The sequence below is a fragment of the Anolis sagrei genome, chromosome 2 (assembly GCF_037176765.1).
Source record: "Anolis sagrei isolate rAnoSag1 chromosome 2, rAnoSag1.mat, whole genome shotgun sequence".
NCBI lineage: Eukaryota > Metazoa > Chordata > Lepidosauria > Squamata > Dactyloidae > Anolis > Anolis sagrei.
Window position 1 is genome coordinate 45,099,174 of NC_090022.1, and position 18,733 is coordinate 45,117,906.

At 38.9% G+C, this 18,733-nt stretch overlaps 1 protein-coding gene across 2 annotated transcripts in view; it reads right to left on the reverse strand.

Annotated features, from left to right (window-relative positions):
* Positions 1-4,755: 4,755 nt before the first annotated feature.
* CRBN (cereblon) overlaps positions 4,756-18,733 on the reverse strand; it is a 33,717-nt gene continuing 19,739 nt past the window's right edge. For both annotated transcript variants that reach the window (XM_060766312.2, XM_060766311.2), the window contains exons 6-11: positions 17,841-17,903; positions 16,703-16,787; positions 15,204-15,319; positions 15,000-15,064; positions 13,877-14,008; positions 4,756-10,083 (exon numbers count right to left, since the gene is read on the reverse strand). In XM_060766312.2, coding sequence (XP_060622295.1) covers positions 9,900-10,083; positions 13,877-14,008; positions 15,000-15,064; positions 15,204-15,319; positions 16,703-16,787; positions 17,841-17,903 — 645 coding nt within the window. In that variant the 3' untranslated portion in view covers positions 4,756-9,899. The remainder of the gene's footprint in view (positions 10,084-13,876; positions 14,009-14,999; positions 15,065-15,203; positions 15,320-16,702; positions 16,788-17,840; positions 17,904-18,733) is intronic.

The window sequence follows — 18,733 nt, forward strand, 5'->3', positions numbered from 1 at the left end:
AAAATTATAGCATCCAACTCTTCATAACACTGTTGACTCTGCTATAAATTGATATTACAATAAATGTTGCTCAAAAATGGTGCTAGTCACCAAACACTTGGGGGGGGGGGGGGGACGGGGACTGAGAAATATTTCCCAAAAGGACCATTTGTTAAAACTGACATGTCAAGAACAACACATTTATAAATCCAATCCCATTGCAGGTACGGCGCTGAAATGTGTACAAGAATTCCCATAAAAGGTTCAATTAAGCTATTCCTAGTGTACACCAGAAATACAATGTTTCAATGTTTCAAAAATGGGATGTTCTGTACACATTTTTTGAAGCCTGCAGTAATCCTCTCCAAGTGCAGGACACTCTGGTTATCAGGAAACTGAATTGTGCTCTTGCTATTTCTGAGTAAAATTAAAATGGTGCTATCACGACTCAAGATTTGAGCCACTCACTGGATATAAGAATTAAGTACTTCTACACTGATAAGTTATTATCTTTCCTCCTAGAATAAGATTCAGCAGCACTTTCACAGACTGTGATTTATGAATGTGCTTTTTCTGTATTTACAGCCAGGAGAGTATTTTAAAAGAAGAAAACATACTAAGAAAATCATTCTTTTTGAAACCTAATCTAACATCATACATCTTCTGTGTAATATGGACTCCCTGACAGCGACTGATAATGTTGTAGGACAACGTGCGGAAAACAAATTTGATGAACAAGTGTTTGTAGTAAGACTGACACTGCAAAAACCGTGGTGCACAATACACAAATTCAAATATAAATTGCTTACTTTCATTTTCATCTAAATAGATCTAATACCAACACTGAACTGATAAAGCAAGACTTTTTCAGTTGCCAGAAGTGGTTCTGGAATTTCCTCATTCTTTTGACCTCATGACCCCAGAAGCCAAAATCCAGTGCATTTTCAACAGTGATTAATTTCAAGACCATCTACATAGTTAATGTTTTACCATTTTTGCAGAGGGACGGTTGCAATGGGGTTTCAGAGTGGTCACCAAAGACCATCAGAAAACACGTAATTCTGATGCTCTTAGGAACTCCTTTGGCAGGGAAGGTTGAAGATCTCTCTACCTGTCCTCTTCCTTTTTGGAAACAGATGGTGAATCCTCCCTACAAAAAGCCCTCCTGCTGTGATTTGCCAGCCTCTCAGTTGGCTTTTCAGCCAAGGGGAGTTTATAGGTTCTTGTGGGGGTTTTTTCGGGCTATATGGCCATGTTCTAGAGGCATTTTCTCCTGACGTTTCGCCTGCATCTATGGCAAGCATCCTCAGAGGTACCTCTGAGGATGCTTGCCATAGATGCAGGCGAAACGTCAGGAGAAAATGCCTCTAGAACATGGCCATATAGCCCGAAAAAACCCCACAAGGGGAGTTTGTTTCTGGGGAGGAAGGGGAGAGCAGACATGCTATGCATGAGCGGGCGAGGGAGAGCATGGAGGCTTGCACCAGCGAGTCCCTTCAAAGCAGGGAGAAAAGCACCCATACGATGTGAGACTGAGAGTGGCCCAGCAGCATGAAGAGGAGCAGCAGCAGGAGCAGCTTAGGTAATTTGTAATGCTATTTATTAGAAAAGGTCAGTCTTTCCTTTTGTTTTTGAAATTAATGCTCCCATTAGAAAATGCATAAGGATGTGGGTGAATGACAACTCCCAAAATCATGGGTCAATCCCCTCCAAATCTCACCAGTATTCACAGTTGCCATGTTGGGTCTGTGTGCAAAGTTCGGTCCAGATCCATCGTCACCTGGGTTCAGTGCTATTTGGATGAGGGTGAACCACAACTCCTATATGTCAAGATCACTCATCCCTAAACCCTGCCCATATTTATAGTTGGCCACGTTGGGTCTGTGTGCCGTTTGGTTCAGATCCATCATCAGTGGGGTTGACAGAGTTCTTTGGATGCAGGGAGAAATAAAATTACCATTTGAAGTAGCAACGAAAATAATTTTATGGTTGGGGGTTACCATATGAGGAACTGTATTAAGGGGTTGTGTCACTAGGAAGATTGAGAACTACTGATCTGTGTGATACATACAATGTTATACAATTATGACAGAGACACCTATGTAAACAAGGATTTGTCTCCTTTTAAAAATGTATTAAACTGTATCAAGCCTATATGTCAAAAAAATCTTGAATGTCTGTTTTATTTTATTTAGCTTTTCATTGTTTTGTATGATTGATATCTTGTGTTTTAATGCTGTGTGATGATACAATAACGATTGAATTGCATAATACTAGACTTTTCCACTCAGGTAAGAAGAGAATCCTGCTTAAATGAAAATGTGCAAGCACCCAAATGCATGCTTCAAAGAACTGACCCCCACCCCAAAGCATATGTTCACATCAGAAAGAGCAGCAGTGGGGAAGGCCCAAATTCTGAAAATAACAGACAGTACCAAATGTTTCTGAAATTTCACAAAAGAAAATGTACTTGCTGATACATTGTGTGGAACAGAGAGTAGGCAAAATCATATTCATCCATGATGTGGAAGACAGCAAGTTCCTAGGCTCATGGATGTCACTGTGACTGGTGTCACCCAACATAATGACTCATGGTGTCAAACACGCTCCCCTTCCTGTACTAAACCAGACCACAATATTGTAGTTTTAAATGTTCAAGTATCTGAATACGTCCCTCCAGTAGCCTGAGATTGCACATGCGTGTTTGTTCCTGCTTCGGTACTTGGTTACTTATTCCTGATGCTGCCCAGGGATCGCAGCAGGAGCAATAGCAAATTGTGTCCGGCATGCAAAAGAGCAGGGGAAACTACAGAAATCAAACATGTATGATTAGCTCATTCAACAGCAGGAAATGTGTCTCTCAGCAATCAAAATTGCAAATTGAGCCCATATTTATCTTCACAAATCAAAGCAAGCCATGTGCTTTTGCATACAGTGGGAAAAGCACAAGTGTTTGTTGCCGGTCAAAAATAATTTTAGCTGTTGGGTGAGCAATCAGTTGTATGGCATGTTGGAAAGCAAAATTGAGAAGGATTTTTATACCTATTGTTTAAAAAGGGGGGATGTCAAAGGAAAGGAAGAGAAAAGACTCTATAAATGTGTGGGAAAGAGGGGGGGGGGGCTAGCCCAGCTGAACACACATAAGAAAGGAAAGGGAGAGCAAGCTGAATCCTTCTAAAGAAATCCAGCAGAGAGGGGAAGTAGAGCTCTCCCCCATCAGCCTTCAAAGAGCTTAGGGAGAAAAGATGGCCGGTCAGCATTATTCAGCTGCTCGTCTTGTCCAATTTTCTCCTAAACTACAATGTTGGTATTGTAGTTTAGGAGAAAATTGTACCAGGTGATCACACTCTTTGCACCCCCTTAATAATGCACTTGCTATTGTAGGCAGATTTCGGAAAGCCTTCATAGCTTTGGACACAACCTGCATATTCCCTCAGGTTCCTTCAGTCTAGTTTTAAATGGTACTGTTTAAAAGTTTACCAAGGTAACCAGAATGGTTTGGGCAGTAGGCATCTCTTGTCTCTTATCACAGAAAGTGCATCAATGCTCTCCCCTTGAACATGAATATACCCCCTTGTTCGTTTTTATGAAACCAACTTGTTCATGTAAGACAACTGACAGTTGGAGGGTTGGGTTGATGTTTTCACGTTGTTTTTATTCTCTGTTGTCATCCTTTCCTTTATGGTGAAGATTTATAGGGTTAGTTATAATAAGCCAATTTAAAGTAGACAGCCTTGTATGTGTATGCAGGTTATAAATCAGAGGAAAACACATAAAGCTTACAGCAGCTCCTATATAATTGATACTCCTTTCCAATTAATTTTGTATCATGAACAGGGATGTACAACTCCCAAATTGTTTTATATGGTAGTATTTCTTTTACCATTTAACATCTCTTCAACAAGGATTGCAGCATCCCAGAGTGTAGTGCTCATCTGTTCTGCCCTGAAATTTAAAATCACAGAGCTTTATTTAAACTGCAGCTGAAAATTACTTTCTCTGAACTTTTTATGCAAATAAAACAGACACCCAAAAGTATTTTAATTGCTTTAGTGCTGATTTGGCTATTCTGATTGATCCTTCCTAAGAGTTATGATAAAGGTAAAAGTTGTCCCCTGACATTAAGTCCACTTGTGTCCAACTCTGGGGTGTGGTGCTCATCGCCATTTCTAAGCCGAAAAGCTGGCGTTGTCCGTAGCTACCTCCAAGGAGCAGTACCTATTGATCTACCCACATTTGCATGTTTTTGAACTGCTAGGTTGGCAGAAGCTGGGGCTGACAGCAGAAGCTCACGCCACTCCCTGGACTCGAACCTGCGACCTTTTGCTCAACAAGCTCAGTGAAAGTTATGGTATTTTTTATTTATTTATTTATTTCCAAGATTTCTACCCCGCCCTTCTCAACCCCAAGGGGGGACTCAGGGTGGCTTACAACCTGCAACAATTCGATGTCACAACACACAAAAATAAATTCTAATAAATATATTGAAGAATGTGGTATTATACTTCTCTTCCATAGGCTTAAATAAAATATCTACCTAGAGATCAAAAGTTGAAAGACACGAACAGTGTCCAATGATTTGTATGCAAAAGACAGTGATTCCAAACCTTGATATTTTGGTAATTGCATTGTAGGCTGATACGGATAAGCCTGAGTTAATAATGTAGATGTATTCCTGGGCATTACTTTCGTAACAGAAAATTTGGCACCAGAAGCAGAAATAAATTGGAAAGAACAGAGATGTGTTCCTGTACCATATAAAAGGAGTTCAACATGTTTCAGCGAAGTTTTTATTCAAAACTAATTGAATGCAGATGTGAAATTAAACAACCATCTCAGGTACATTTTTCATAAGTAAGCAAAAATAATTAGAAACTCCTAGCATTCCTTCAAAGTTTCTTCCAAAATCCATGCAAAGAAGGTATTTTTACCAGCCTCCAACCTTTCCTAGGATTTCCATTTTAGTAAACAAACTTAAAGATTTATGCTATTTTTACATGCTTAAGAGGGAGGCTTACCGATTTTCCTGTGTTTTGCTGTTCATGAGTGCTCACTAAGGGATCCTGGAGGCAGCTGCTATTTACCTTGCTTGTTGTAGGCAGGAACACACAGAAACAGCAAAACATGAATATATATTTTCTCGGCTTAAGTTTTATTGCATTGCTTGCTGCAGACACATTGCAACCAAATATCAAAAGATTCTTTTGCCAGCCATTTTTCCTATTCTGATGCTGCTAAAAACTTTATAAAGGGTGCTGTACAAAATACTTCAACACACTAAAAAAACTGAACATTGCCTGGAAAGAGGGCACACGTTTATCTTCAAAGCACCCTGAAGTGTATTTAAGATAGAGTTAACTTTATGACCGAGGTTAAGATGCACTTGAAACAAGTTTGTTCAATTGTGAACAGGACATGTTCAGCAGAGATTCCAAGGATGCATTATAAAAAGAAACAGATCTACTGAATATTTAAAAATATATACAAATTAAGTTATATTTGTTATTTTATATGCATGCCATTTCAAATGAGTGGCTATTAACTAGCTCTGTCAAAAACAAAATGATGATGTAAAACAGAACCAAAATTTAAAGAAATCAATACTTTTCTTTGTTTTCAAAATTTTCATAACATCTAAAATGAGTGGGTGACATGAATAAGATGGGAATGAATCTTTTTTGAAAATCAAAACAGAAGTATTCAAAATAAAGAATGAAGCAGAAAAATGAAGTGGAAGAAAACGTGATGATAAAAATTATATTTTTAATGTGATATTCTTCCAGAATGCTGGATGGATGATGGATTAACAGGACTGCATATAAGACAAGGTCATAATAGTAGTCCCACACTAATAGGACTTAGCCGGGCAGTTTTAATCACTACTTTAGATTGAACAGTCAAATCCAGAGATTCAGATGCTTTAAAAACAAAGAATAAGAGCATCCACTTACCTGCCATGGTTTCTTATTAGGGCAGTGATAATTTTAAGGTCATAATGGTAGTTCCAAATACCAATATTAGTAAGAATTAAGGACAGCAAGACTAGTATTGTTTGGGCTTCTGAAATATAGCTTGTCAAGTGAGCAAAATTAAGAATATGCTAAAAACAAATTAAGTAAAAAGAGTGGTTGTTCCCCTAGTTTGTATAATTTATCCACAAAGAGTAAATCTACCAATAATTTATCTACAGATATAAAAAGTAAATATGAATTAATTAGACAGACAAGTCAGAAACAATCTTGCTTCTCCCTTTTATCCAGACTTCTGGCCTAAACTGAGACTTGTTTTTGAAATAAGAGTTTGTGTATAGATGTGTGTATGAACAATTTCCCAATGGAACACTGAGGTTTCTCTTGTCCCCTAAAAAGGCAAACAAAGAAGCAATTACAAGAACAGCATGCTGTCTTATTGCAGCTCACACAAAACAGTTTGAACATCAATCAGATAAAAATAATCACTGCACTGAACAAAGACCCCCCTCCCCACACAGATATTAGAACTAGTTGGCAAACATAAACACACTTGTAGTGACAAACAAAAGAAAAGCACTTTATATTGCTCATTTGTGCATGGAAATAAAAAAAAAATCACCTAACCATGTTTCTACTAACTTTAGGACAGCTTTAAATAATGCCTCTGGTAAAATGTAATATTATAACATTTAACCTTGAAATGAAGGGTGCCGCAGTGGACTGAAGACCAACAGGTCGGAGGTTCGAATCTGGGGACAGCGCAGATGAGCTCCCCATACAGGGACATGAGAGAAGCCTCCCACAAGGATGGTAAAACTTTAAAACATCCAGGCATCCCCTGGGCAACATCCTTGCAGATGGCCAATTCTCTCACACCAGAAGTGACACCGGGAGGGGGGAGGGGGGACCTAAATGGAAACATGGAATCTAGTACATTGGGTTCTTGTATTCAAGGGGTTTGGTTCCAGGATCCCCATGGATACCAAAATCATTGGATGATCGTCACATTATACGTATAAAATGGCATGAAAAAATACTGCCCCTTACATAAAATAGCATTTGCTTTTTTGGAACCTGACTAATTATGTATTTTCATAGATCCAAAATCTGAGAGTACAGGGCAGCAAACTGTATTTCATTCTTTGTTAACTCCTAAGTCATTCGCCATAACTTCCTGAGTATTTTACTTCTGAAACAAATACTTGAACAAAACTTCATAGTATATAAGCAGAGAAAGTGAATCAACACCAAGAAATGTCAACGGCTTTATACAGGAATCATAAAGCGTAACTTTTACATAAAGAATTCTTAACTGAGACTCAAAATAGCTATTTGTACAACAGAATACATTTCTTTTTGTAATTACTTGAAATGACAGTGCAAGAGTTAGATAGTTTGGTAATCTCAAACTCATTACATAGACAGAAAAACAAGATTCAACATCAAATGAAACCTTTAGTTCTTGCAAATCTCACCTAATTGTATTGTAGCTCTTCCTGCATTGATTACACACATTTACACCCTTACAAAAATAGACATGTTTCATGCTCACCGTCATTGAATCTATTTTATTCCGAGGCAACTGCATAACAAATCTAGCCAAATATCCTGGGAACAACCTATCAAGCACTGTGTCATACAACCTCCATTTACTTGAAATGGGAGTTAACAAAACATGGACGATATTAATGAAGGGTGTGTCTAATGCTTCTTCCTCTCACCTCAATGAACTGCAAAGTCAGGAATAGGTCTTGACATGCAGATTGTGCTCTGTACATATAAAAGGCATGACTAAATATTTAAGCATTTAAAACAAAAGAATTAAGGATATTCTCATTCATATGACATCGTGCCAGAGAGAAAGCTTCATTCTCTATGGCAGGTTATTAATGAATGGAGTAAGAAAACATAGGAGAGCCTGATCTGTTCCATCATTAGAGGTGAGGACATAGCACCACTCATAGGGGCTAGTTGAGACATAAGTCACATAAGATCTTAAATAACACAGCTTTAACATGTATGGATTAAGACATATTATAACATTATACCACATTCTGAAAATTCATTTCTCACTACCCACATACTAACTTCTCATGCAATCTTGTCTCATAGCAAATCAGCAGTCCGAGGAGTCCAGCTCCTTGAAAAAGTGAGGCCACAAAATTGTATTCCGTTAAGAAAAGAATGTTCTATCTTAAATCAGTTTATTACAATTTCAACCCACCGCCCCAATTCTGTGCTTTCACAACAGTACTTTATACCAAAAATTACTTTTTGAGGAAATAAAAAACAGAAACCCAAAATGCTCTCTAATATAAAACGATTTATATCTCACTTTGTTCAAAATGAGGTTTCCGCTAGTATTGCTTTTCAGAGCTGAGCAGAGACAAAGTGGCAGCACAAAAAAAGGGAGATAGTCCAATTGTGAGTGAGAATTTAAAAAAAAAAACATCATCAACAACATAGTACCATAGAGGTAGAAGTCTTCAATAAACTAAACCTGAATCACAGGGTTACCTGTTCCTGGCTATCTAGCACATCAAGAGTTCCTAACATCCCCTTGGTATCTAATGCCACTTAATGTCTGCATAAAGCTTTCAAATGAAAAACAACAAAAGCCACAGCAGTGTTTTGAAAATCAGGGGCTTGTTATTTAAAAGCCACTTCTTACTTGGTAGGTAAATATGCTGGTATTTACACAATTGCTAATACATTTTAGCAATTTTTTTTTTATTTCAGCAAGGTAACTATCCACACATAACAAGATTTCTACAATTTACTCAAAACAAATGGGGAGTGAGAAAAATGGACTCTGAAAAATACATATACCCATACATGTAAAAGAAGTCTGCTATTTGCAGATTTTTGTTTGTCAAAGTGCATTCTGGGAAAACAAGGATGGGGGAAAATATACTTTTATGCTATTTTTGGCAATCCCTTTCTAGAACACAGGCAAAAACATTCCTCTTTAATAAGTAGCAACAGTTTCTGTTCACAGAGCAAGTGATAATTGCACCATAGTTTGTAATGTAGGACAGGAAATTATAGAACCCGGCAGGATGGTTGCTACTCTCTTAACGATAAATATTCTGAGCATTGCCAAGGAGTCTAGTCAGGTCAAATGGTACATAATATTTCAGAAGATTAAGTGCAAAGATTTGGAATATGATTAAAAGGAAAGTAGCAAGGTTATTAATGAAGAAAATCACATAATTTACCGGGGCGTTGTTGACGTCTATGAATAACTTATGTTTCCATTTGTTCAAAAGTCAGAATATGCCAAGTGGAGCGGAAACTGATCAACAAGGACCAAAGGTCTATAGGGATTCTTCACAAAGAGATTGCATATAATAATTATTCTAGCAGCAGGCTTCGGTGCTTGTCTCTCACAGCAAGACCATGGAGTCTTACCCCCATCACATCAGCCCCTATAAAAGGTTTAGGCCTCCTCTTCTTTTAAGGCTTGTTTCAACAAACACTAATACCGGTAAGCTATTTCATACAGTTAGAAAACAGAAACTCCTATAAACTCACAACAGTCTACAGGCAAATATCTTAAAACAGTGAGCAATGGATTATATCTGTCATTATACACAAGGTGAATTACGTAGTCTTCATTTCTACTGAACAGTTTTTTTTGTCCTCAACAACAATATGCATCTTCTGTCATTATATCACATCAGATGTAATCTGCACTGCCCGATTCAGTCTTTGCCAGTCCATCTGAAAACAACTGTTTTTTTGCTAGTCTCTGTCTTCAGCTTCCAAAAGTTCCAATTCAAAATATCAAACATTTCAAGGCCTTTGGAAATAACCGTGTCTTTTCTCTGCATAAAGCTCAAATATTCTGAATGTTTCATATAATCAGACATCAGATGCAGCACTTAACAGATTTCTTAAGAGACACTGACAGTTCCTAGTTCATCTCAAGTAAGGATAAATAGCAGATCACAGGCAAAGTAATAGGGATCGTTCTTGACCAGATTCATTATCCTTTTCTGGAATCCTTGGCAGCAGAGCAGAACGCGTCAATCCCCAGAATTTTTGAGGTGACATATCTTTCTTGGTTGCAGTAAACTTCCATCCCATGTGGCTTCCACAGATTCTGCACTGGGCTATAGTCCAAGCATAACTAGAAGCAGACAACACCACATTAGTATTAGATTGACATGCCCATCTTATTATTTCATGAATTTCTTGTTTACATAAATTAAAAGACTGCATTAAACAGCTCCCTTAACACCACTAGATTTCATAGATAAAAGAGAGAATATTTCAATAAGAGAATTCATTTGTATGTCTCTTCAAAAAATCAATACACCAAGACTGCAAACCCGAAAGAATTAATATTATAGTAGTGGCTTTCAGAATACAAATTAATATCATGTTCACAGATTATTCGGATAAAGCTTTCATGTAGCAAGTGATAATCCAGTGTGTCTGTAGGTACAGGTTGAGGATCCCTTGTCCAGAATTCTGAAATCCAAAAATACTTCAAAACTAAAATGGTTTGTGTAAACCGATTTGAGTCCCCCCCAGGGGTGAGAAAAGCAGTATACAGATACTGTAAATAAATAAATAAATAAATAAATAAATAAATAAATAAATAAATAAATAGTCCACAGAAATGGCAGATAAACTGGTGCTTTTCCTTTCCTATGTTTCAGTATACAAAAAGTTTGTTTCATACACAATATTATTAACAATATTGTATGAAATTACCTTCAGGCTATGTAGGTTAAAAAAATAAAATATTTTTGTGTTTAAACCTGGGCGCTATCTCCATGATTTACCATATGTACATATATGCAAATTCAAGGACCCCCCCCCCTCCAAAAATATAACAATCTTTCTCATCTTAATCATTTCAGATAAGGGACAATCTATATCTATCTATATATATAATAAAGAAGAGTGTTTGTATGGGAAGGACAGAGGTGCGGAGGGCGGAAGGGGTATGTGCCAGCGTTCTGATTGGCTGCCGCTGTGGTGCTATTTGCATATGGTCTCTGATTGGGCAGCTTCAATAGGAGCCCCTGGTGGAGAAGAGGGCTCATGGCAGAAACGGGGCATGACAGAAGGAAATTTGCATATGGTCTCTGATTGGCCAGCCTCAAATCCAACATTCCGAGATGAGAGAGGAAAGGCCAAAGGGAGCTGGGTCAGAACACTCCCAATACAGACCGAAATAGGCACACAGAGCCCCCATGACCCACTCTACATCCTACTGCAGTTTGGAGGACTATGAACCATGGATGATGGGACTTGCAGTACCACCACTCACATTCTGAGACTGCTATTAACCTTATCCAATGACTGATCAGGACCAAACTTCGCACAGAGACCTCTCATGACCCACTTTACGTCCTGGTGTGGTTTGGCTGGGGATGGACCATGGATTATGGGACTTGCAGTACCATTGCTCATTCTTCAGACCACTGCAACCCTCATCCAATTACCAAAAAATACCAAACTTGGCACACTGAGTCTCCATGACGCACTCTACATCCAGGTGCAGTTTGAAGGAGGATGCACCATGGACGATGGGACTTGCAATACCTGCACTCCCTTCCTAAGACCATTATAACAGCCAACAATGATGGATCAGGACCACAATTTACACAGAGACCCAGCATGACCCACTCTACATCCTGGTGCGGTTTGGAAGAATTTGACAATGGATGATGGGACTTGCAGTCACTTCACTCACTTCCTGAGACCACTGAGACCCTCGCCAATGACTCATCAATACTAAACTTGGCACATGGAGCTCCAATGACCCACTCTACATCCTGGTGCACTTTGGAGGAGGACAGACCATGGATGATGGGACTTCAAGTACCTCCACTCCCCAAGACTGCTGCAGAACTCATCTAAAGACCAATCAAGACCAAAGTTGGCACACAGAGCCCCCATGACCCACTCTACATCCTGCTGCAGTTTTGGAGAAGGGTGGACCATGGATGATGGAACTTCCAGTACCTTCACTCGCATTCTGAGACCTCTGCAAACCTCATCCAATGACGGATCAAGACCAAACTTGGCACATAGACCTCTCATGACCCACGTTACGTCCTGGTGTTGTTTGGAAAACTTTGGAGATGGATGATGGGACTTGCAGTACCTTTGCTCACTTCCTGAGACCACTGAGACCCTCGCCAGTGACTAATCAAGACTAAACTTGGCACACAGAGCCCCTTGAGAGCACTGCAACCCTCATCCAATTAGCGATAAAGATCAAACTTGGCACACTGAGTCTCCATGATGCACTCTACATCCTGGTGCAGTTTGGAGGAGGATGCACCATGGATGATGGGGCTTGCAATACCTGCACTCCCTTCCTACGACCATTACAACTGCCAACAAGGATGGGTCAGGACCACAATTTACACAGAGAGCCTGCATGACCCATTCTACATCCTGGTGCGGTTTGGAAGAATTTGTCAATGCATGATGGGACTTGCAGTCACTGCACTCACTCCTTGGGACCGAGACCCTCGCCAATGACTGATCAAGAGCAAACTTGGCACACAGAGTCTCCATGACCCACTCTACATCCTGGTGCACTTTCTAGGAGGACAGACCATGGATGATGGGACTTCAAGTACCTCCACTCCTTTCCCAAGATTGTTGCAACCCTCATTAATGACCAATCTAGACCAAACTTGGCACACAGAGCCCCCATGACCCACTCTACATCCTGCTGCAGTTTTGGAGGAGGGTTGACCATGGATTATGGGACTTGCAGTATGTTTACTCACTTACTGAAACCACTGTGACCCTACTCCAATGACTGATCAAGACCAAACTTAGCACACAGAGCCCCCATGACCCACTCTACATCTTGGTGCAGTTTGGAGGAGGACAGACCGTGGATGATGGGACTTCAAGTACCTCCACTTCCTTCCCAAGATTGCTGCAACCCTCATCCATAGACCAATCTAGACCAAACTTAGCACACAGAGTCCCCATGGCCCACTCTACATCCTGCTGCAGTTTGAAGGAGGATGGACTTTGGATGATGGGACTTGCATTACCTTCCCTCACTTACTGAAACCACTACCACCCTCATCCAATGGCTGATAAAGACCAAACTTGGCACACAGATCCCCCATGACACACTCTATATCCTGCTGCTGTTTGGAGAAGGGTGGACCATGGATGATGGCACTTCAAGTACCTTCACTCACTTCCTGAAAACAATGCAACCATCAGCCAATGACCAAGAAAAACCAAACTTGGCATAGAGAACCACCATTACCCACTTTCTCTAATAACCCGGGCAGCGCCGGGTCCCCAAGCTAGTATGTAATATATGTGAATGAAGGAGGGCATTTTCCACAGATACTGGATTTGGATTGTACTAAAAAATGAGGTACATAGATTAAGAAAAGTTTCAATCAAAAAAAGCTTTGAAATACAGGGTGTTTCAAAACCAATGGGCAAGATTTGAAATTGCTCTACCTTTGCAATTGTGGATGGCACATGAATGAAAATCTTACCCCTTGAAAGGGTAGGGCACAGAGTTTCAAATGGTGACCACTAGATACCTCTCTAAGTGTATGAACAGCCCCTGGCCTCAGTCATTCCCAGGATGGTGACCCTGCAACATAAGGTCTAATGAGATATTATCCATTTGCAGAGTATATGTAACTTTTTGTTGCTTGCCTTGAAATTGAGTCCATCATTTTAAAACACCCTATAGATCTGGAATACATGTTTTGTTGATTAGGCAGTTCATGTCTTCCTTCTGCCTGGTCCCTGGGGATTTAACTTGAACATCTTAGTCCTTTCTGACACTCCTACAGATTTTTGCAACTTTTCAAAGTGACATGTGGATATCTGAACTACAGGTATTAACAATGTATGGCATATATGTTCATATGTGAAATGGCATGTGTTAAGAAGATAATATATGATTTTACCCAGGAAACCAGCTGTGCTCTGTGGATGATCTGCCATTCAGATTGAGGTTGCAGGCTTTGTACACAGTAAGCGTCTCATGCACGTATCCATGAGGATTAACATATGCAGCCATAGGTCCACACAGGGACAAGCTGGAATGAAGATAAAGTCGTGAAGAAGAAGAGAGGCTCACAAATGTTTACATCTTAAGAACAGACTGTGTGCATTTCTCACATCCATAATTTCAATGAACAACACAGGAACTGCTAAGAACTTTGATATGATCATGGTTGTAAGACAATCTTAGAAACATATGGGAACTTCCAGGTATGGAGTAAACTGTCAGGATCCTGTTTCCAGGCCCTTGGTTTTGGCACTGAAAACTAGGGTCCTGACGTCAGACCCTGATAAGGACTCTGCAGCTGGCGGCCTTGGAAGGAGACAATTGGCTGTTGGCGGGAATATTGCGCGGGGTTTTGGCTTGGCGGGAACTGTTATTTCAAATGTGGGTGTGTGTGTATATAAGGAGTGACCAGCCACTGCTGGTCAATCTCGGCTTTCTATATGTTCATGTGTCAGGTAGTAAAGTTCTTTGCTGATAACGGATGGAGGTCCTGTGTCGTCTTTGGGAACAGCTACTGTGAGCTGACAGTAAACACTGAGAGGAGACTGGACTATCAGAGACCAGAAGCTGGTATTTCAAACAAACTCTCAGCCATACACTATTAAACAGCTATATCCAGGGTTAGTTGCCTTCTGTTACTACACCTCAGCAAAAGCTTCAACTAAAAGTAGAACAGTAATTTTAAGAGACTATAGGTGTGAAACACCTGCAGTAATAAATGTGTTATGTCTGTGTGCATATATATAGGTCTGTTTACATACGCACAAATATATCTTTGAAATAAAAAATATATTTATAGACATGACACGCAGGCGCAATACACACAAATTTGTTCGCGTTTCATTCTCCTCGCTAAAATGTCAGTTTTCATCCAACTTATTGAAGAGCATAACTGTCAGAACTGTTGCTTAGTAACAAAAAGATGGACAATATGATTGCATTTATTTTCCATCTTTATTCCATACAAACATCCATTTTTATCCTCAAAAGATAACAGAATGAAACCATTAAAAGCTCACCTGAATATTTCATTTTTAGTTGTTATTTCGGTATCTTGACAATGCTTACAGCAGAGGGATGTACACTGCAAACAAAAATAAAGGAAATGTCAGTGAGAAAAAGCAATTCTCTTTGCACAATAGAAAATACACATGGCATTCAATGAAACTTACTCCATTAGTTATGATCGAATTGCAAGCTTTAGTCAAGTTTGGCATACTCACTTTGTTCATAATATCTAGTTCACATCGCAGTCGCTGAACAGCACTACCAATTTTAAGCAGTTGAATTCGTAGTGCATCATCAATGGGCAAACAAGCAGCAACCCTGTATGAAAAATCTGAGAAGGAGAATTTTATTTTAACACTGAAAAGGGACAGGGACAGAGACAAGGAAGAAAGGAAGGAAACAAAAAAGGCAAGAAAGGACCAAGATAGAGGCGGTGGCTGTCAAAGGAGGGAGGGAAGGAGGCCCCGCTCTTCATTTGCCCATTGTGGATTTCCTACCTGTCACTTTAGGAAAATCTTACAACTTTGTTAAGATGACAACACTGCTATTTTTAGACATCTATCTCAGGCTACATTACCCAAATATGAAATTAGGGCAAGGAGAAAGAAAGATCATGCAAAAACCAGCAAAGGACCTGATGTTAGTTTTCCCTTCACTATAATTTGTAGTCACCGGAATTTTCCATCTGATATCTGCTTGTATTGGGGAGACGCCACATGAGAGCAACAATCCATATTCTTTTATTTAACATTTTAAAAATGTAGGGAGATGCTGTCATATGCAGGCAGTACCCAAGTTACGAATAAGATAGGTACTGTAGGTTTGCTCATAAGTTGAATTTGTTTGTAAGTAGGAACAGGTATGTTTTTAAGTGTAGCTCCAGCCATATATGTGTGTGTGTGTGTCTGTGTTTTAGCTTTGGATAGCATACAAACGGCTTAACAGCCCTTTGGTGTTTGTTTTGCTGTTTGTGTCCCTGTTCAGAAGATTCCACCTCACTTTATGTCCCTGTGATAATTAGATTTTGAAAAAAGTGGCTTGTCAGGGAAACAAGGATTGGAGATAAGGCTTCAGTGGAGACATCTTTTCCCCATGATAACTCTTTCAGGAGTGAATTTCCCTTCTGAGGGGTAGATTCTTCTAACATCCTGTTGTCTCATCCCTGTTCTTAACTATGAGTTGTTTGTAAATCAGAGTTTGTAACTCAGGGACTGCCTGTACTAGTCATTTCAAGTGTCTTGTAATATGCTGAACCACACTGAGTGCTATTTAAAACAGTACTTCAAAATTTTACGGGAAAATAGAGCCCAGGGACATACTACAAAGGCAATCTTCAGATATCACATTTTCCAATTCTCTAAATTGGTGATCTTGATTGACAATCTATATATAGCAAAGATATTTACTCAAACCAGAGTTTGCTGGTTCTGATACCGAATTGTGGAAAGGCAATGATGTGTTTTTAAGTGAGGTATAGAAGAGAAAGCATGTATGGGGATCAAGGGTTGCAGATGTAATACAGGAGCATGCACATATGAGCCATCTACAGTTCTCCAAACCATTTGCTGCCAGAATGTTTCATAGGTCTGAACAACTTTTACATCAAAGAAATTCAACTTCTCCTATAAAATATACCAGCATTAACTGAGAAACAGGGAGATAGAGGAGCAGACAAGCTGGAAAACTATTGAGGAATAGATGTTTATTAAAATACCTATAGGATTTGCTGGGAGTGAGTCATCTTTAAGATTTTCATCCCATTCGTGCAGTTGCAGCTTGATTCGTTCCATCAAGGTTTCCTTGTGTTAGAAGAAAAACCTAATTAAAATGTAAAAACTTCTATTTCTTATTCTTTTCTACAAAGAAAATGAATATCTTGCTACATCATTAGCAGTTACATTTCATTATATATAAAGGTTAATTAACAAACCCATACCAATTACACAGCGCACAAATATGAGTTAATGCTATCTCATTAATGGGCAACCTAGAAATAAGGATGATTCAGATTCTCTCCAAATATTAAAATTACATGAAAAGATAGTTATGGGGCCAAATGGGCTACTCCTCCACCTGTCACTGGCATACCTGTTCATCTGGTATGCATCAGACGGAGATATAAACACCTTAGTTCTTCTATAACAGGGATGTAGAAAAAAGTGCAACTGGTGAACCACATGTAACCTCCTCACAATTTCCCCCCAAAAAACGCTTCAGCAGGTGTGGAGACTTTTTAAAAAAACTGTTTTTGGCCCTAACAAGATCTAAGATCTTGTTCATCTTGTTTACTTGTGTTACATTACTCGGTTATTCATTATGTATGTCTGATATCAAATTGCTGCCATTTTTGTTGTGAGCCATCCTGAATCACCAGCAGGAAGATGGGACAGGATACAAATAAAGTTTTATTATTATATATTATTATAGACTTATACAAAACATGTATACATAGAAGTAGTTGGTGCAGTCCTCTATGGACCCTGGGTCCATGGCACTTGCCAAATCCTGTTCTATTAGAAAGAGGAACCACAGGTACTATATGTTCGTACTTGTCCACATGTAGCAGTGTACCTTCAAGACATGGTTTCCAGGGTACTTGAATCACTTTTGGGTGTGCTCCTCCACACATATATGTATCCCAACTAATCAGTTCACAGTAAGTTTATGTTTGTAAGAGAAGAACACATAAGTGATCACAAACTTTGCATATTCGAATTATTTGTCTCCAAAATGCAGACTGATTTGTAGGAGTCATGATCACAAATACACATATAGACACTTACTTTAAAACCTAATTTCTTATCTAACCTAACAAGGTACAAAAAGCATTACAAACCCTTGTTAATACTTACAGCGTCATATAACGAATACAGCCAAGATGGCCATGAAGTCAAACTAGCACAGTGGAATTTGCGCTGCAACACAAAAATAATTTTCTTTACAAAGAAATGTGAAAAAGAAGTAACTACTATTTATTTATTAATACATTTCTTTCAATTATATGACTCTTTTCCCATAGAGTAGGATGCAAAGTATCTCACGAAAAGACATACTTATTATGTTTTTGAAATTCAGCATCCAAAAATAAATTAAAAACACTATTTATTCACTGGAGTCCTGTGAACCTTTAATATATGAGATATTCTTTATCCAGAATTCAAAAATCCAAAATATTCAAAATCTGAAGTTACTGACATAGGTGGCTGAGATAGTGACATCTTTACTTTCTTAATGGTTTACTTTTACCTTCAGGCTATGTGTAAAAGGTTCAAATGACACATGTGTTTAGATTTGGGTCCCATTTCCAAAGTATCACATTATGCACATATGTGCAAATACAACTATTTAAAAAAAAAACCCCTACCCTGAAATTAAAAAAAAAACCTGTTTTATGGGATGCTCCTCTTCACATTCTGGTATGTCATTTTACAGGATATTTTAATCTATTAACCTTCAGCCCTAAATATTATTTATCCACATCATCAGTAACATTAGATTGGGGGGGGGGGGTATGCTGCCACCAATTTTCTAATTGTTTACATAATTGTGCAACATTTCCCTTGTTCAAAAAAAGTGCTAATTATGTTCCTAAGAATTCAAACTAGAAGAAGGATTTTACTATATGTGACAGATGAGACTCAGGACAAATTCTGTATTTCTCCAATGATTATACTGTCTTCATGGTGCTATGAAGTCAGGAAGCCCAGTATGTTTATTTCCACAATTTTCACTTCTGCCTTTCAAC